Source organism: Capra hircus, chromosome 18 (assembly GCF_001704415.2).
Source record: "Capra hircus breed San Clemente chromosome 18, ASM170441v1, whole genome shotgun sequence".
Taxonomy (NCBI): domain Eukaryota; kingdom Metazoa; phylum Chordata; class Mammalia; order Artiodactyla; family Bovidae; genus Capra; species Capra hircus.
The window spans coordinates 44,136,781-44,157,556 of record NC_030825.1 but is presented as its reverse complement, the minus strand read 5'-3'; the positions used below and the strand labels follow the sequence as shown (position 1 = coordinate 44,157,556).

General features: G+C 39.9%; 1 protein-coding gene across 1 annotated transcript in view; it reads right to left on the bottom strand.

Moving 5' to 3' along the window:
• The window catches only part of DPY19L3 (dpy-19 like 3 (C. elegans)), a 77,998-nt gene continuing 57,548 nt past the window's right edge, over positions 327–20,776 (bottom strand). The window contains exons 13-19 of the mRNA XM_018062257.1: positions 18,278–18,400; positions 17,798–17,909; positions 16,946–17,002; positions 12,712–12,794; positions 5,512–5,644; positions 2,658–2,816; positions 327–870 (exon numbers count right to left, since the gene is read on the bottom strand). Of these exons, the coding sequence (XP_017917746.1) occupies positions 709–870; positions 2,658–2,816; positions 5,512–5,644; positions 12,712–12,794; positions 16,946–17,002; positions 17,798–17,909; positions 18,278–18,400 (829 nt within the window). The 3' untranslated portion in view covers positions 327–708. The remainder of the gene's footprint in view (positions 871–2,657; positions 2,817–5,511; positions 5,645–12,711; positions 12,795–16,945; positions 17,003–17,797; positions 17,910–18,277; positions 18,401–20,776) is intronic.

The following is a 20,776-nucleotide window of genomic DNA, read 5'->3' as shown; positions in this document are numbered from 1 at the left end:
ATAAAATTTTTAGGTGAAACAGGACAGTAAAGAGCTTTTTTTAAAAAGTCACCAGTTGGTCTTCACTGGTAAAATAATATTAAATAACTTAATTATGCATTTCCTCAATTCGATTCAGCTATAGCTATTGTGAGTCAATTAAAAATTAGAAGTATTTCAAATCCTGAACAGGCTCTGGATTTACAACAGGATATGCAACTGTTCCGGGCTCCCTAGGTGGCGCTAGTGGTAAAGAACCCACCTGCCAATGTAGGAGACGTAAGAGATGCAGGTCAGGAAGATCCCCTGGAGGGCATGGCAACCCACTTCAGTATTCTTGCCTGGAGAATCCCATGGACCGAGGAGCCTGGTGGGCTACAGTCCACATGGTCGCAAAGAGTCAGACACGACTGAAGTGACTTAGCATGCACACACGCCTGCAGCTGTTCAGGCTTCCTAGAGAACACGTACTGTTCTCCCCAACAACAAACTTCTAGATCACTTTTAGAAAGTGGAAACGTTTAGGCTAGAGAACATTCATGGAACAGGACAAAGACTGAAGCTTGTATAAGATACTTTCAAAGATGGTAATGCTTGTGTAAACATTTGTAGACTTAATCATATCACAGCTTTAAGGTTCGGGCTACCTAATTACATATGAAACATCATCTGAGTTTCATTATGATGGAGTTTCATGTATCAAAAATAGAGATTGAATAGAAAGCTCTGTTACTTGTTTCTGGATAGCTTGTAAACGTGGAATGTTTTGTTCTGGAACACTCTAGTGAAGTATGCCGTGTAGGTGGGCAGGTTTTTTTTAATCTCTTCACAGAAGCGAGGGTGGCCTGCAAGTTTCAAATCAGGATCATTTTCTCCTGGGCCGTCCATCATCTAAAGCCAAAACAAAACCAAATACAATTTGGGAAAAAAATCATATTTACAAGCCAAACATAAGTAGGAATAGGGACTGAGTTTCTTAAAGAATGATATGCTAGTGAACTTAAATGGAATGATGTCAACGTCACCTGCTGCTTGGAGATATCTGGCTCATCCTTTTTCCCTTGGGAAGTATGACCCAGGGCTGAAGAGGAGAGTTCTGTGTCAAACAGTGTTCACCTTTAATGGTAAAGCTAGAACTAGAACTTGGATCTCCTTGTCCTGAGGAACACACTACACTGTTCCTCTCACAAAAATCAAATATAAGACAAGAATTCCTATGACCAGAGAAAGCTTTTCAACTCATTAGATGGCCTTGCTAGAAACACTTACAAAAGTTATGAACGAAGCAAAATTTAAATGCAGGTATTTGGTCTGTACCTTCTCTGAATTCAAGATAGTTACAGACAGTTCTTTCCCTTGGGCAAAAATCAAATATTCTTTTTTCGTCCCTCGGCTTTATTGAAGCATAACTGAAAAATAAAATTGTATATATTTAAGGCATATCGGAGAAGGCAATGGCACCCAACTCCCGTACTCTTGCCTAGAAAATCCCATGGATGGAGGAGCCTGGTAGGCTGCAGTCCATGAGGTCGCTAAGAGTCAGACACGACTGAGCGACTTCCCTTTCACTTTTCACTTTCATGCATTGGAGGAGGAAATGGCAACCCACTCCAGTGTTCTTGCCTGGAGACTCCCAGGGATGGCGGAGCCAGGTGGGCTGCCGTCTATGGGGTCGCACAGAGTCGGACACGACTGAAGTGACTTAGCTAAGGCATATAATTGATGATTTGTTACACATAAACATGGTGAAATTACGACCACAATCAAGTGGATCAGGACATCTGCGGTCAAAGGATATAAGCTTGCCTTTGTAAGATGAGTAAGTTCTGGTGACCTAAATGTACAGCATGGTGACTAGTGTTAATACTGTAATTTGCTAAGAAAGTAGATCGTTAAGTGTTCAGAATCTCAAATTCTGTAGTTAAGTTTTTTCTTTTCAGAGTTAGGCTAGATTTATCCTCCCCCCTCCCCCAATTTTAGAAATATCTATCAGCTTTTAACACAGCCCCAATAATTACAGCAAATACCACTTCTATACGGTGAAAATCTTCTGTTTGCTCTATCTGGCATAGCTCCAAAAATATTTTCCCTTAGAAGGGAGAAAAGAGAAGTATCTGTTTTCCTGCTCTGGAGTGTAAGCTTGGCCATAGAAAGCCATCTCTGTGGAAGTGTGTTAGAGGATGAAAAGGGACACCCAACGGGAGAGCAGGGAGAGAAATGAGATTCTATCATGGGTGGGGGGGGGGGTGGGGGGAGGGCACAGGGGTGGCAGCGATGTGGGGATGGGGCACTGCAGTCATTTTGAACGAGCCAAAATGATGGTTTGGAGCAGCAGTTTTAAAAGGTTGAGGTTTCTTTTTTCACTTCTGAAGCAAAATTGTGAAAAAAAAAAAAAAAAATCTACGCAGAGCATGACACAGACCAGGTGAGGACAAAGTTGCTTTATTTGGTGTGAAGCTGGGGACTAGAGCCCCACTCCCATCTCTCCCGCTGCCCAGCTCCCGTGGTAAGTATCTAACATGCCAAGGTAGGAATTCTGCAGAACACAGCAGATGAATGCTGGATCTATCATGTAATTCTGCAGACACTCAGTCTAAAGGCTGTTATGTTCCTCAGGACTCACCCTGGACCCTCTCCTCCCCGGGAGAAGCCCCGTGTGTGCTGGCTGGCATGCTTACGTGTCCATTGGCGACGTCCAGCAGGTCCCGCAGCCGGCAGCCCCGGTGGTGCCTGCGCTCGTAGCAGATGCTGTCTTCCAGGATCACGTAGTCAGTGCCAAAGGACCTCAGCAGGGCATGCACTTCCTCTGGGGCCCTCTTTGCATATATCTGATAAACCTTCAAAAGGAGATAAAAAATGAATAAGGCAAAATACCACTTAACATAGAAAGTCAAGACTATCTATCGATGTAACTTCCCCCAGGGGTGAGTCTAATTGCAGCCACCCAGCTCCCTTATCTCTTCCCATGCAGGTCATCTCATTCACCTATAGTCCTGGAGTGTGTGGGATATTTCAAAAAAAGAAAACTGTTGGCAAGAGGGAGAGTGAGTTATGCTGAATATATTTGGATTTAGACACCAAAGAGATTTGGATTGAGAATGTATTACCTTGAGTTATGAATATATTCATTAGTAGACGTTGATTCTAAGAATGCTGCACCAAGGTAAAGAATGAGGCAAAGTGAAAGTTGCTCAGTCCTGTCTGACTCTTTGCGACCCTGTGGACTATAGCCCACCAGACTCCTCTGTCCATGGAATTCTCCAGGCAAGAATACTGGAGTGGGTTGCCATTCCCTAGTAAATAAGACATGACCTTTCCCTTTGAAAAGGGGACCTTCAGACTAAGAGGAGTGGAGGGGACTTTGGAGGCACAGATGCGTGTAAGGAGACCCAGCCTCTGATGATGGAAGTTGGGGAACAGGACCCTCACGGGGCCCCTGGACACGGGCAGGGGCAGCAGCCATCCTCTACTGCTGCTCTGCTGCACTCGGCTTGACCGGCAGACCCTACACTTTCTCTCTCGTCTTTCCTGGAGGGAGAGCAACGTGCAGAGCTCAGGGGCATCAATAGGAGGTGTCTTCCCAGTCACCGCCAGCTGCACACACCTGAAGTCCTGCCTCCCAGGACTTGGCGGGGTGGGGGCGGGGGGAGGCTGGATGGGGTGTGCATGGGGAGGGGTGGTAATGAAAAGCGGTGCTGCTTCCTGTGCCGCCCGCTGATTCTCATACGTCTTGGAATTAAGAGACTGGGTTCTGACAACCTCGGTCAGCGTGTCCGGACGGATGCTGAAATGGCAGAGGGTATCTGTTTATACTGCTAACACTGTTCGGTTAATCCTACCTACAGTCCAGCACCAGCCTCAGAGTAAGGCATTTCAAGGATTTGAAGGTCATGACTGAGGAGGGGCACTGGGACCTTCAGGACATCAATTTTTAGGGCATAAAACAGCACTGAGGTAGGGACTGGATCTTGGAGAGGATGAAACACAGCACTCCCATCTCTCGAGTCAAAGCGGTGGCCACCCCCTGGCTGAATTTTGGAGTCTGGTGAGCCAGGCAGCTTCCCCTCTTCCTCAAGCTAACCGGGGGCTATCTGGAACATTTGGGCCAGTTGGAAAATCCCCATTTTAGCTGGAATCAGACAATTCTCTTTAAAATGGAGGGGTTAGTAAAAATCATTTGCTTTTAGGCTGCTGCTGCTAAGTCGCTTCAGTCGTGTCCAACTCTGTGCGACCCCATAGATGGCAGCCCACCAGGGTCCCCAGTCCCTGGGATTCTCCAGGCAAGAATACTGGAGTGGGTTGCCATTTCCTTCTCCAATGCATGAAAGTGAAAAGTGAAAGTGAAGTTGCTCAGTCGTGTCTGACTCTTAGTGACCCCATGGACTACAGCCCACCAGGCTCCTCCATCCATGGGATTTTCCAGGCAAGAGTACTGGAGTGGGTGGCCATTGCCTTCTCTGGCTTTTAGCCTAGTTATTAAGAAATCTCATCCCCCCAAAAGACTTTTCAACAGACTTTTGGCCACCAAGATTATGAAGTGACTGACAAGAAACACTGAAAAGTCTGGAACCCCTGCTGGTAAGGACCAAGACAGGTACCCTTCTGTAGCACTGACCAGAATGTAAAGTTGGTGTAATTCATACAGACTTAGTAATTCTATCTCAATAAAAATGCCCATACCCTGTGACCCAGCAACTTCACTTCTAAGAATCTGATGTACATTTTGTATCTGTGCAGAGTGAGCCCTATACAAGTATGTTATTTGAAACACTGTTCGTGGAATTGCAGAAGACAGGAAAACAACCTAAATGGTTAAGTAAAATTTGCTATTTCCACATAACAAAATATTAGGCAGCTTTAACAATTGCAAGGAAGCTGTTGATAAACCAATATGGAACAATCTCCAAATGTGCTCAAAAAAAGGAAGATGTAGTAGGTTCTTTTGTTTAAAAAAAAAGAGGGAAAAGAATATGAATTTACATGTGTATATACATACACATACATTTGTACATACATAAAATTGCTGGTAATGCTATTTGCCTTCTGGGAGAGGAACCGCTAGTTGAAAGACAGGGTTGGGATGGGGACTTTTCTCTATGTTCTCTTTTGCATGTTCTGAACTTCTTAACTGTGTGTTGCCCCCCTACACACATACACACACACACTCACTCACTCACTCGAAATGGCCCATAAACACGGTGACCAGCGCAGCTCTCAGCACAGCTCTCCCCCTTTCTCTCCTCGCTCCAGTTCCAGGCTCCGAGGGCTCCATCCTCAAACACTCTGTCCTAAACATCTCAAGGCGCACTTCTCCTCGGGTACTCTTCTAACCCGAGGGGAACATAAGGCCTAAATGGCACGCCTTTAATGGACGGGGCAGGTCAAGGTCTAGGCTCCGGAGATGTGAGTCCTGCCAGGCACTTCAGTTGTGCCTTCCCCTCAGGACCCACAAGACAAGCAGCTGGAGCCCTGGCTTTACCAAACACAAGCCAGCCCACGGCTGCCCCACGAGGAGCCAGGTGAGGCCCTCACCGCTTTCGTCCGCTCTCTGAGGCTGTTGTCTTCGTAGTGCGGGTGGTTGGTTAAGGTCCGTCCCGTGCACAGCTTGACGCCCGCCAGCAGCTGCATGCTTCCAGCAAACACAGCCTTCCCTGGAGTGTTAGCGCTAAAAGATTTTAAGAGTCTGAATTAACCTCACTGCTAAGACTTCCACGAAGACAATGCCACACACTCAGGATGACCCGGCTGTGTTAAGAAAGGCTATGTATGAGTTGGGAAAAACAAGAGGCTGCTGTGATTCTGATCTGCACTCAAGCTGTTCTATGAAATTTTTCCTATCTGATTTTGACAATGACTGGGAAGTTTCTGATTTACTGTTTTGATGGGTTTACTCTTACAATGAATTGTCTTTGGATGTGGGTACCTCCTGAGTCTTCTAGGCTCAATCCCACAACCCTCTCCTCCTGTTCCAAAGGGACAGCTTCTAACAAGAGGCCTTAGAAGACCGCCAGTGCCTTTTGTATTAAACTTAATTAAATGGGCTGCCTAGACTAAAACAAATTATGCTAGAAACTGCAGCGGCCATGAGTTGATTCCAAGGGTTTTTGGTTAAAACCAGAAAAAAGGATCACAGATACTACTATAAATTACTTTTCAGAAAAAAATAATTGCTAAAAACAAAAGAACACGGAAAGAAGATTCTGAACTAGCAGGTATCTTATTACTCAGTATGAAGCTATACAACATTTTTGATGCGGGGCAGAAGTATTTTATGTATTTCTCTCCTTTCGTCCTGATTATGAAAGACTGCATGCATCTTAAGAAGTACAGGACATTCTGATACTAAATTATGGTCTCACTTTCCAGTTATCACCAAGCTGTGATTCTCTGCCTCCCCACAGGGTGTGAGGGACAGCTGACGGAGGGCTAAGGGAAGACTTCCTGATTACTGTGATACTGTGAAAGCATGTTTTCCTTTTCCCCCTGGAAAAAAATAATCTTAGTCACTGATTCAATTCCCTTCTATTTTTTAAAACCTGGGAGCTACCATCAAATCAATGAGGTGTCATTTTATGATGAAGAACATAACAGTTGTTCTATGGACTCTCCTTAATGCAGAGTTTCCAGTAAAGGTCCACTTGAATAGTGTGAGATACATTCACCCTTCTTGTGTTAAAAACAAGGAGTTGACGGCTGCTAGGCTGAGTTAAAATGGACATAGTCTGTTTGAGAAGGAGGCTAACTGAAATCATTAAAACTCAACATGAAAGTGAAAGGGAAGTCACTCAGTCGTGTCCGACTCTTTGTGACCCCGTGGACGGTAGCCCACCAGGCTGTTCTGTCTATGGGATTCTCCAGGCAAGAATACTGGAGTGGGTTGCCATTTCCTTCTCCAGGGCATCTTCCCGACCCAGGGATCAAACCCAAGTCTCCCACATTGCAGGCAGACGCTTTAACCTCTGAGCCACCAGGGAACGTTGCAGAAAAAGCCAGAGTATACCATTCTCAATGTTTTGGACATCAGGGCATGAAACTTGCTCTAATGTTCATTCTAAGAGAAGCCTCATCATATTCATATATTCCATGCGGATGTTCTACTTATTACATTTTTACGCTAAGACTGCAGCACAAATGCCACCCAACAAAGGCCTTAGGATGTCTACAAGCAAGGCATTCTACAGCTCAAGCCGAAACATTGACAAATAATATACTTTACAAAAGTGCAACATTTTCTAACAATGACATCTCCTTCACTTGAATTCCAATAACCTTTCTTAAAGTGATAGAATTACAGTGAGCACACACAGGGAATAACACAGGCTGTACCCCTCCCTTTTTCCTGTCGGACGCCAGAACGGATTACAAGGGAAAAACTTTCACATGAACCTGGCTGTGCTTCACAGGAAATCATCATTCTGACAACCAGATCCAGAACACAGGCATAAATACATGTCTGCTCTGCCCCCCGCCCTGAACCAGCAATTTATAAGAAATTCTTGACATGTGTCCCACACGATCAAGGAAATAGGAGGGTTTAAATGAAAAAGGGTAAAGGTGCACAGAGTTCCTTAGTGAAAGATTTTCTAAAAATTCAGCTTAATTCAATGAATACTTACTAAATGCTCAGTCTGTGCCATATATACTGTGCTGCTCTCATTTACAGTGGATCATAATTGCTAAAGAGAATAGATATGAACAAATAAGATGAAAGAAAATGTCATCATTTTTCCAAATCTGTCTTCTTTCCTTCTGTATATTCTTAACTGGCACAAACCGTCCTACTGCAATAAATTGTACAAAAAAGCCCTCTTTGGGTCCTCTGAACCAAAGAGGTTTAGAATGCAGGGAGAAGATGTGTCTGGTCTCCGTGTTTAGCAAAGCACGAGGTCAAGGTAAGAACTCACAGAGACAGAACCATCCTGGTCTGTATGTTCTTACTGAAACGCAGCAGCTGTGCTGACAGTATCCACTCAAACCTTTAGGCTGTCCGAGGATCATCATTTTGAATATGCAACAGAATTCAACATCAGGGAGATGCACAGAGCTGCTGGTAATGTTGGCCAAGACGGCTGACTGGCCTGTTATCTATTCATGGCTAACGAACAAGGCTTCTTTCCCCTTCCTGGGCTATCATCAGAATACTTCAATGAGTTATATAGTTCACAAAGGTTTAAAATGTCAACAATCCTAAACTGCTTGCTGGGGACTTACAAGATTCTACTTGCTTCAGAGTTATAAAGTTCTACTTGCTTCAGCCAAAACATTACTGAGAGCCTACTACGTGCTGGGCTGGTATGATACCCTGTCTTCAAGAAGCTTACTGGTTGACAGACTCAGCTCCCACCATAGGCAAACACTTCAAAACAAACCCACAACTAGCCCACCACATACTGATGCCTGCCTTTTGTGGGCCTGCAGCTGTGCTGGCAACAGAACACCTCAGACGCGGCAGGATCGTGGTAAACATGCCTCTCCCCTCTGACAGCACCTGCTGCCCCTGCCACCCCGCTGGCTACGGTCCCCAAGGCAACAGCAGCCTCACCAGGAGAGCAGGTCACGCCACATGACCGCTTAGAGGAGGTGAGGCTCATTCGATTGCGACAAGATTTTCATGTTTGGCCTCATTAGTAGAGAGTCAGAAAGTTTAAAAGAAATGTAATCCGTCTCAACTGCCGGTGCTACCATCCTCCGGATTCTTAAGAGTCTTTCACTAAAGGTTCTTGGTTTCATTTTCAGCAAAATACAAGCACCCCTAATGCCTATGAAATGGATTCAGATATAATAATTTCTTTGAAAACGACTGACTTCCAAGCATATAAAGATGCTGTTTATTCATGGGGTTGTTTGACTTGGTTTTATGTGCTAGCCCTGTGGTAAATCTGGGACATTAACTGCTCCCTTAAATATTTAATTTTACCCATAAAGCAAATGCAAAAGTAAAACAAGGAAAGGGAAACAAAATGAAAAAAAAAAAATCACACGTTTTCTAAACTTTAAAAACCTAGGTTTGCAGTATTTTATGTTTTCCTTGGTAAGCTCAGTGGGCAAAGGGAGCAGGGGTTCTTTGTCTCGACTTAAAATATGCAGCATGACAGATGGAACGATGGGTATTCTTCCTTCACGGACACTTCTGCTGACACAGTCTGTGGTCTGTGTCTAAAATAGCTAATGTGCTTTTAACCATTGAATGACACTTCTCTATTATAGAAAAACAAAGCAATTTTTACCAATGTTTGAACAAATGATGTATAAAATGAAAGAATAATTTGTTTTTATAGCTCTCTGCCAAGCTCCATAGCAGGCTGCCCAACCTGCAAACAATTTATTCTGTAAGAAATGTCACTAAATAATGACAAGGACTCACAGGTCAAATGGATTTACATTATATAATGTAAATGTCATTCTAGGAAGACTTGATGGCATTTTTGAACAAATAATCTCATTTATTTTTGAAGCTCTAAGCTTCAACAAGTTAATTACTGTTGAACTAATAGGTAAACTGAGCATGATAATATAACGTTTGAACATTTGCTTTATCTACACTTCAAAAATTTATAGAATTATGCAAATGCCACAAAATGATTCATTAAATATAAAAGAGGCTTACTGGCATTTAAGGTCTGAACTTAACCTACATCATATTTAAAATATACTGTAATTCTTTCTGCTTTGATTAAGTGTGAAGGAAGTCTGGTCCATTTTTTCAGGCCCATTGAGAAAATATTGCACATGTAGGCTTCATCAATGGCAAGAAACTATTTCTAGTGAAAATCTCCTATAGTAGGTAAAATGTCACACCTCAAAACAGTCAGTCTATCTGAATTGCATAATGTCCAAGAAATGTTTCAGGAGCCAAAAATGAAACATTCTAAGGTTGCAAACGAACAAGGTATGAATTACCAACTGCTGTGAGATTTGGCCTTGAGGTGAATGTGCTTTCTAGTCACACATAAAACCTATAAAAGCTCCACCTGGGTTCTGCTGAAAGAGGTACCAGAAAGTAAAACAGAAAAGGCAGGTTTTTAGTTTTCGTATTCAGGAAAAACATCATTAGCAAAAAGGGGTTAATGTGAACACACACACTTAAATCTACTGGAAAATAGGGCATGTGGCAGCTCAGTATAACATGCAAGGTAGGCAACCAGCCCCGTGAACACACAGATGGGGCTGCGGAAGGCGTGGAGAGATGACGTCCTAGTTCTCACCGGGAAGACGCTGGGGGCCAGACTGCAACAAAAGGTCCTCACTGGTTAAAGAAGAATTTAATCTTCAAGCATCGAGCCCTAGCATCAAGTACATGAGGCGGACTAGGAGACGGTGGTAGCTCCTTCTGAACACTTAGCACAAGGGTTGCCCCTGCTGAAATAGAGAGTCATCTGTCTTCCCGAGTTTCTTCAGGTCACCGTTTCTTGTTTGACTCATTTTAGAGGCCGGGCAGCCATCCTGTGCTGACCCCAAAAGATGTGGTCATGTGCACCCTGACAAAGGATAGATGTGAGCATATCACTCTGGCTACCTGAGAAGAGAAGCAGACAGGACGGAGAGGAGGCATCTCTCAGTAACAGTGCTGGGTGGGACCAGAGGCCCACCTTGCTGCCTTCAGACAATTCCAAACAGGCTTTCAGATACACTCCACGAATCCTTAGCCCACCAGCCTTTCCTCCAGCACAGCTCAGACCTACTCATGTCACGAACACTGTGTGATTAGTCAAGGTAGTAGAGTCAAAGTAGAAGGTCATATTTTATATTTAAAAGCAGAAGAAATCAGGACAGGTTAAATGAATAGTGAAGTACATTTACTTGTGTTTGGAAATGAAGCCTAGACCAGAGCTGATTTAAATGTTGATTTAAACAAATGCATTTTGTGTCTAAACAGACCCTATTTTGACATACATTCATCATCACTTAAGCTTATTTCACAAACATGCCTAGCAGCTATTTTTGCAAAAACAATAATTTAGATTTGAAGACTTTGAAGGGAAAACAGGCAAGATTAGATCACAATGGAACCATTTTTAGGGGAACAATACAAATCCTTCAGTTGCTGAGATTTGTAAAAAGTGAAAAGAATAAGTCTACATACAGGGAGAAGAACTGTTAGTAGAAGGAGAATGTAAGAACAAAGCCCACTTTCCCAAATGAAGACTAAAAGATTATCTTCTTTACACATGGAATAGACTCTCATCCATAATTTTTCAGAACCAGAAATGTTATTTTAAATAACCTCTGTGAGCAAAAGCATGAAAATAAAGGCACTGCAATAAGTATATCCAGTCTGACACAGCCAAAGATAACTCCACTAGAATACAATCTTAATGACACTACAATTAATTCCTAAAAGACTGGGAAGTGGCGGTGGGATGTTTATAATGCCAATCCGAGTAGACCCAGAAGGTGTGCCACCTCCGGGACTGCGCCAGCGTGGGCGCCCTACACCACTCCTACCAACGGTGCAATTTGAAAAACAGAAAACAAGAGCCTCACCTTCAGACGCGCATGCCATTAATTTCCAGCTGACTATAGCTAATGCCAAAGTAATTAGCTTTCCTTTATATGAATAAGCCTTTTTCCTCTTACACAATACATATGGAGGGAATTATCTACTCTACAATTGTCTGCCATGATTGAAAGTTAAATAAATAAATAAAGATAAAGCACTCCTTCACACTCTCAGCACTGGAAATATATGAAAAATTATACTCATTGCATCTAGTCAAATCCAGTCCAACACTGGGACCAAAGCCACATATATATTTTAGATACAGATCTCTATAAAATCCAAGTATTGTACTCAAGAGGCCCAAGCTATCAAACATTTACCATTGCCTAATACACAAGCCGTGCTAAACTGTACTGGTTAGTAAACATCAGTCACGAGCAAGTGCCAATATGGCTACTAAAATTCTAAGTGATGGAGACAACACAGAGATGCTTTCAGAATATGTCACATAAGGTTTGCAGCATCTATTTATGTGTAAATAATTACACTGCTGCTGCTTAGCTATAAAATAGGGAAAGACAACATTACAGGGCACAGGAATGCTGCTTGGAGTCAAAGAGCTAATTTTTGCCAAAAAGGAGGTGGGATTCATTAACGGAACTTTGAAAAACATGAATCTCATTCTGCTGCTGAATGCTGAGGTGAAGTAACCGTGCAGGCAAAAAGAAAAACCAATATAACATGAAAGCACTGTGATGTTCGAGGAAGGAAAAGCTCTAGCTTTCGTATTTTAAATTTTCTCTAGGCCTAATCTTGGTCTATATGATCAGTTCAAAGAAAGTCTGCACTGAGCTAGTAATTCACTGTATTTTTTTTTAACCGTATGATTTTTAAATGATTAACAAGGAAAGAATACTTTATATGTCAGTATTAATAGAACATTTGAATGCTATTAAAGTGGAAGAAATGCGAAAGATAAAACTGGCAGAGAACATAAAACTTGATTTCCACTGCTGTCACTGATCTGATACATCCTCTGATTCTGTTTCCCTCTCCATACCGCTACTTTCCCTTCTTCACGGGACTGTGGTTAGAGAGAACATTTCTTGAATGGGAAGAAATTAATTTCAAGTATAGAGTTTTAAAGAAAAAACTTGAGAATGAATGTATCTTCATAATTAGATTCAGAAAAAAAAAAACAAAACCCAAAAGACCAAAAACCAAATGAGGCCTACAGTGACTCTTAAAGAAGCACTTTAATTTTCAAAGGTTAAAAAAAAAAATCCTCTTACTTAATCCAGTTCATCAGCTCCACTGTATCTGGATCATAGAATTCTCTCAACTCGGAGAGTTCATCCATCATTCCTGGCCAGAACTGAAATTAAAAACAAAACTAAACAAAAACAAAATCCACCCCCAGGCCCACAGCTACCACTAAAATTAAAGTGAAAAAGGAGAAACTGCATATAACTTGTGAACTAAGTAAACCCAGTAACTGGAAGAGCAGAACTCCTTCACCTCTGAGGTCAACCCTTCTAAGTGTAAAGTGAGATAAAGTCTGAGAAAAGTTCCCCAAATCATTTTGAGCTGCAGCTAATTAGAAGTACTGGTGTTGCCAACTTTAGAAACTGAACTTTTATTTTACACTAGCAAAAATGCTGTTGTATGTGTGTCAATATCTAGTAAAACATTAATTTGGATATGATAGGAGTGGCAACCATGAGAAAGTTCACAGGATATGAGAAAAATGTGACTAACTAACTTCCTGTATTTATCTTTAAATGCAGAATGTACCCTTTGGAATGCAGAATCTCATTGTATCCTCACAACTCCTCAGGGAGAAAGATGACGCAGAAGGCATCATTACCATGAATATCTGTTCTTCATTTTTCTAGTTTAGAGACCTTGGCTCAGAGAGATAGATAACCTGACTTGCTCAGATCAGACTGGCAGAGTCATAACTGGAAACTCTTCATTCTGTGCTATGGTGAGTATATTGTTTGTACTAGAAATCTGGACAAATGGTTTGATGAACATTAATATAATTACAGGTACAAAGGGAGGGAAGAATATTTGAAAGAAGGGTGGTCCAGGAAAACCTAGTACATGTGAGTATTATCTTTATGCCACTGGTCCTCCTACTTGAGTTATTTAAGCTATGAAAATATAATGCAAAAATACATGCTGAATCCACTGCTTTTATAACTTGTCTGTTTAATTCAACAATTAATTAAATGTTGTTTTATCAAATGGCAGTTGCCTAAAAAGAATTGATCATCTAAATACATGTTAGGGTGAACCACAGAATTCATGACCTATATTGAAACAGAAACCCAATAATAATGTATCTATACTTCATTAATGTTGTAAATAGAAATTTTCTATTTAAGAACCATTAACTAGAAACAGAGTGGCACCTGACTGGTCTGTGGCTGTTTTTTTAATCCCCATCACTTTCTTATCTTCTTATCATCTCATCTTTGGCCATTTTTACTGCTCATTCATACCTGGTCTCTAGGGTGGGTAAATCAGGAAAATTGTTGGTGATGGAAAATCAGGTGTCTGCACTACTAATCCTAGGTTTCAGAAGAAATGTAATAAAAATTACGGATTAAATGATAACGCTTGTAAAATTTCAATTACCCATTGTCCCTATTAATTTTGATAATAATAGAATACTAACTTTTAAATGATATTTTAATTATTTTGGTATAAAACATTTTGAAACCTGTGAATTCAATGATTATCAGATATTTTTCTAGTTTGAAAGTTGCTGTTGTTAATTCTGAAAATGTTATAATCTAATAACACAGTCTTACAGTAAATGTCTTAAATGCTGTGTGAAAAAATGCCTAATTAACTAAATGCTGTTGGGTAAATGATCAGCAGTAGTTTATATGAGACTTCAGATATCCAAATAAGTGAATTAACATGAGGGCGATGATTTTATTAAACTCGATTTTTGAGTGGAGACTAGCACATATTTTTGCCTTTAAAAGAGTATTATCCTAAGCAGACATAGAGCAAAATAGGTATTATTAATAAGAAAATTTGAAATCCTCATTAAAAGTGCTATGTAAATAAACTTAAATCAGACTTTGAAATATTAGTTCCTATTTCTTACAGATAAATCTGTTCAATAGTTGGAAAACATTCAGTTTCAGGGCAACTGCTAATGTACATAAAATCTTTATTGTCTTTGTGATTTTGTATTTTACAAGTTCTGAGAAGCTGAACTATGTAAATTAAACTATTTTATACAGTGAAAGCTGGATGCATCAGGATTTCTCCTGAAGTCCAATACTGAGAGAGGCTTGGCCACCTGTCTTTGAAAGGATTCTTCAGAATTACTACTATCTGTCGTGTGTGTGTGTGTGTCTGTGTGCGTGCGCGCGAGCTCACACATACACACACACACACAAACACATTCAGTCTTGTCCGACTCTTTGCAACCCCCCGGGCTGCAGCCCACCAGACTCCTCTGTCCATGGGATTTTCTGGGCAAGAATACTGGAGTGGGTTGCCACTTCCTTCTCCAGGGGATCTTCCTGAACCGGGGATTGTACCCATGCCTCTTGCGTCTCCTGCATTAGCAGCCGGAGTCTTTACCACTGCGCCACCTGGGAAGCCCACTAACTGTCTTACTCAGGATATATCTACAAAGATTTCCTGAGGAAATGATTGCCTTTTCAGTGCTATCATTGGTTCTTTTCCGGCAATGGTTGTCAAGAGGGGTGGTGTCAGGGGATTCTGCCATATCGCTAAGGGCACGTTTTGCAGCGTCTACAAATGTTTTTAATTTTGACAGTCACACCTGGAGGTTGGTGCTATTAGCATGCAGTGGGTAGAAGGTAGGGATGCTGCCAAGTGTCCTAGAATGCTCAGGACAGCCCTTAAGTCAAAGAATTATCCGGACAAAGTGCCCACAGTGCTGCCGCAGAGAAGCCGTCCTACGGAGGGGTTTTCTCAAGCGTGAGGGTGCAGTAGCGCCACCTGGAGGGCTGGTTAAACCTGGATCCCTGGACCCCACTCCCAGGGCTCCTGATGCGGTAGGTCTAGAGTAGGACCCAAATTTCCGCAATTCTAACAGGTTCCCACGTGATGCTGATGCTGCCTGTTTATTTCTTCTATTATGTCCTTCCTCAATTTTGTCCAGAACAAGAGACTTTAGTCCTCAAGTAGCTTTTTAAGAAAATCAAATTTTCAAATAAATATCTGAGACATCAAGGAACTCAGCCCCACACAGAACAGTGGGAGAAAAGACTGTTGGGGTGTGTGTCTTTAGTGGCGAGTCAAGAATGAAGGTGAGCTGAATCTTTCCTGTGCTCTATGCCTGAGAATCAATGTGTAAAGATAAAGTTACCTCCTTCATCATCACACTTATATGCTGCTTAATCCTTAGTTGTTGCTTTCCAGATGTTTTTAAGAAGTTTCATTTACTTACAGTAGAGCAATAAAATTCCCAGAGGCATGGTGGCAGAAATGATTAGTTCTATGTTTGCCAGTATCTGGGAATTGGCACAGTGGTCTGCCTATAATAGCAAATGTTTTGGTAGACAGGAATATGACAGAACATAATTTTTTGAAATAGTTACAACAGAACTGTCCAATACAGTGATTATCAGACACTTTTCTTAGCCTAAAACCTTTGCTTCAAAAAAATCTTAAATGAAAATACAAGCAAATAAACCCAGAAGCTGAGCTGCCAAAGCTGATCTTTTCTGTGGGACAGTCTCCCCACCTCCTGCCACCTTCTTTAGCTACCCTCCTAAATCAGAAGCTATACACAGGAGAGTTTGAAATCTACTGTTCTAAAGTCTGAAAAAAAAAAAAACCCTAAAGTTAAAATATATATGTTTTTTTTTCCTTTAAGAGAGGGTAAGAGCTCAATTGGATAAAACCATCCAAGTTCCCTTACCGAGGTAACAATTCAAGCCTCTAAATTTCAAAGGTGTGAAAACACAGACTCATGGTCTTTTATGGAGGAGTCTCAGAACTGAAACACAGTTAATGCTGTTTCAGAAATCAGTCAACTGAGAATATGAAGAATTTCTTTACTTCCTGCTAGAATTGAAGGACAGATCACAAAGCTAATCTTAGACTGTATTTATACGTGCTCAGTGTTCTTACACAGATGATTTTAAGCATCTAATAAAATGTGTAGGCTAAAGTAAGATGCATTTTAAGATCTTACTCTACAAAAGCAGGTAATGGGGAAAACTAATTTTTCTCAAAATGGGTCTGAAAACATCTTTATTTTCAGAGCTTGTATCAGCTGAATAGTAAGTCAGAACCAAAATTAATTAGAATAATTAAACTATAGTATTTTTTTGCTATAATGTTTTTATCTGTTAAACCCCTTTTTGGGAAGTAGATTACTTTTCCTACCAATGTCAATTGCCATAAAAACTAAGCAGATATGCGTAAGCTCTGCAAACCACTCTCCTCGCCAATGACACTGAAGTACACTGAGTCAAAGCAATTATTCTGCTAAATAAAGACAAGAATGAGGACAATCAGTCTTACCTTATAGCACAGATACAGCAGTATTAATATCGGTATTGAATATCGCATTATACATATCTATATAAGAAAGACATTATTTAGATTACAAGTATTTGGAATAGTTTTACTTTATTTTTTGCTTTGTAAATATACTATTTTAAAATATATATATATAATCTAACAGGGCATGAATCTCCAATAGGTGAAAAAAACTGAGTCAATCATATGTAAAGTATTTGTAGCTTCCACCATATTGCCACCTAGTGAATTTACAGGGCAGAACAACTCAGAACTGCACTTATGGGCTATTAATCATTACCATATTCTTATTAGTAATTATGTACATATTATATATTATAGTAATTAACAATAATAATAGTGATAACTCTAGATAATGGGATTACTGGTTATTTTTAATATTCCCTTTTGTGCTTTTCAGTATTTCCAAATTCTGTATTATGAATATATCTAACTATGAAAAAAAATTAGAAAATAAAACTAAAATTAAGCACAAAATTATTTTAACATAATTCCTTATAATGCAGGGAACCCAAAGCTGGTCCTCTGTGACAACCTGGAGGGATGGGATGGAGGGGGGAGATGGGAGGGGGGATTCAGGAAGGAGGGGACACATGTATACCTGTGTCCAATTCATGTTGATGTATAGCAGTGGCCATCACAATACTGTAAAGTGATTATCCTCCAATTAAAATAAATAAATTAAAAAAATCATAATATATCAATTATTTTAGTTTTAAAGTTTAGAATCCAGTTTATCAAACTGATACTTAGACAACTCTTGGGAAAACAAATTGATAATGAAAGAAATACTGAAAGTCATAAAAATGAAATGAAAAAAGAAATAGCACTGACCCTCTTTGGGTTATAAAGATGGATCAACTTCAGAAGTAACTCCCATATTTCAGGGCTGCATAAGCCAAATGACGCAAATACACACATATGGGATGTCCAGAGGTACTTCATTCTGTAAGGACACAGGCAGGCAAAGGTCAACAGTGCTAACCGTATAGAAGCCCGAGACAGCTGTAAAGGCAGCTATATTACTTGTGATCACAGAACTGACTAAAACTATGCAGAAACCAACTGCCAAGGTGTTAGTTATTAATTCCATTGCTTTTTGAGAACAATCATATAGTAAAAATAGAGGAACACTTGGTAATTAGAACTGGTTTATAAATGGTATTTTGTACTGGGAGAAGACAGTAAATAAGGATATTTTTATGGTAACCATAATCATTTAAGAAGATGACTGTCAGTTTCCAAATTACATTGCTAAACTATGTCAGGTAAAGAGTGGTCATAAAAAAAAAAAAATAGATAAGACAAAAATACCTCATTGTACTCAATGCCAAGAATCCAAACAGAATCGTATGTATTAAATTGTAGGCAGTTTCTGGTTTCAGGCCAATTGTGTACTTTCCCATTTTACACATGGACTGTTGATTGGTAGAATCACTGGATAAAACAGCACATATACAAAATTAGTTCTTAATTTTAATTCAGCTAAATCTTTGTTAAAGAAGAAGATACAAGAAAGCTATGCCTTCATATATTTAGAAATATTTTATTTCCCTAAAATAAAGTGAACAGCTCTGATCAATTTTGAATTTATGAGGCCAAAACTGTCATAAATATATTATTAGAGTACCTAAAATTGCATAAATTTCATTTTAATTTAAACAAAACCTTAAAGTCCTTCAATCTCTTCAATTATAAGAGACAGCAAAAAATTTTGCAATCACTAAAACTATAAGAGATCTTCAGAGGTGTTGTAGTACTCATACTTTTCTAGTTTTTACAAATAAGAAATAAAAGTATATCCATAAACTTGGAACTCAGTAGTTTTATGAACCAATGATCACACTCTTAACCTATCACCATATCTCATTACATATGTCTAACATGATTTTTAAAATCAAATATGGCCACATTAAAATGATTGTACCCATAAAATTAACAATAATCCTTTAACATCACCTAACACCTAGTTCATATTCTAGTGTCTATATTTGTTACAATAGCTTTTTTCAGGTAGTTTCTTTGAATCAGGATCCAAAGCTTTCACACCGCATTTCAGTAATGTCTGTTTTAAATTATCTTTCAATCAACAGAATTACTCCCCACTCCCGACTTTTTAGGGGCATTTACTTGTTGAAGAAAATGTTATCATTTGTCCTATAACTATTCCCACCTTCTGGATTTGGTTGATTGTCTCCTTGTGGTGCCATTTAACATAATTCTCTATTCTCATATTTTTGATAAACTTTTAACTAGATCTAGAAGTTAATTATCAGAGTCAAGTTCATTTATTTTGGCAAGTACACTTCATGAGGGTACAATGTATTCCATACTGCATCAAGTAGGAAAGTATGTACTGTCTGGTTATTCCTACTTGAGTGATACTGAGATGGATGAGTGCATTCAGATTTGCACAATTTGTTGTCAACGGGAAAAGGAAACAACAAGTAATGGCTGCCAGCTTAGGATAAAAATAATACTTCCATAAAGGCTCCACTTATCCTTCATACAAATCCAGTAGGCTTGGATATGTACAATGCTTCTGTATAACTACCGACCTATTATTTCCTGGAATTCTCTTTTCACAACCCTAGATACTTAAGAAAATGAAAATGATACTCTATGATAAATTTCACCATGATATTCTTTACCTAAACGTTATGTATCACAACCCAAACTCTGGCTTCCAGTGACACTAAAAGATTACTCCAGACAAGAACATACACTTTCATCCTCCCTTAATACTTGGGAGAACTCTGCAACACCTCTCCCAGGCCCTGCAACTGAGCTAGAATGTTCAATTAATTCTGTGAATATAGAGCAGGGCGCCCCTTTCAGTTATACACTGCACACTAATGTAGATGTGCTGTATAAACATAATAGTACCATCCTTCCTAGCACCAAAAGGCAGGAATACTTTAAATACTTGGCGTTGACAGTATTTCCTTCAAATTACTTAGACATTAATTCACATTAAGACACTGTAATTCTTTAGAGACTTTAATTAATGTAGTGCTTTCCTCTAATCAAGTCCTAATATCCCTACCTGGTAGATGAAGACGCTCTAAAATCTTTATCTATAATCATATACCAAATCAGCTCCCAGGGACGGCTCATAGATTCACACTGAGCATGGCAGACATTTTCACACAACACTGCAGGCCAACTGAACTTCCTGCTTTGCATGCAGTCTAGAGTCCTGTCGACACTTGATGTGTCTGGAATAATATTAAATTACACTGTCTAGAATAATTTCCATCTATTTTCACAGGGCTAAATTTTTATCTTGGGCTCAGTATAAAAAGAACACTTCTGAAAGATACTAAAATAGTTTATAGTCAATGAAATATCTTCATGGTTCAATGTTGCTTCATTCTTAATAATCATAAAACACCTCAGCTCAGCTGGGCTCACTGTAATGACTTTCTCCCAGCCAACTCTTGGTGGCTGTGAATCAGCTCACCAGCACCTTAATTGGCAAGGTAACTATACAGAAAAAGGGCTTCCTTCTGGGCTTCATTACATTTTCACAAATGACAGTAGCTTCAACTTCTTACACTCAATATTCTTTCAATTTAACATGGATAGTAAATGCAAAAACCTCCATCAGCTTGATAGGTAGGTATTCCATAAGGTTTTAAAAAGTCTTCATACTCCCTGACTTTTTCTTTTAAGTAGGTTAGCAGATTGCTACATTAAAGAAAAACAACTATCAATTAATACCTTAAGACTTTTAGTAGACGCTAATAATTATGGTCCAACTTCATAAGCCCTTAAACAAGATGCAACAAAACAAACAATGGTTTGTAAATC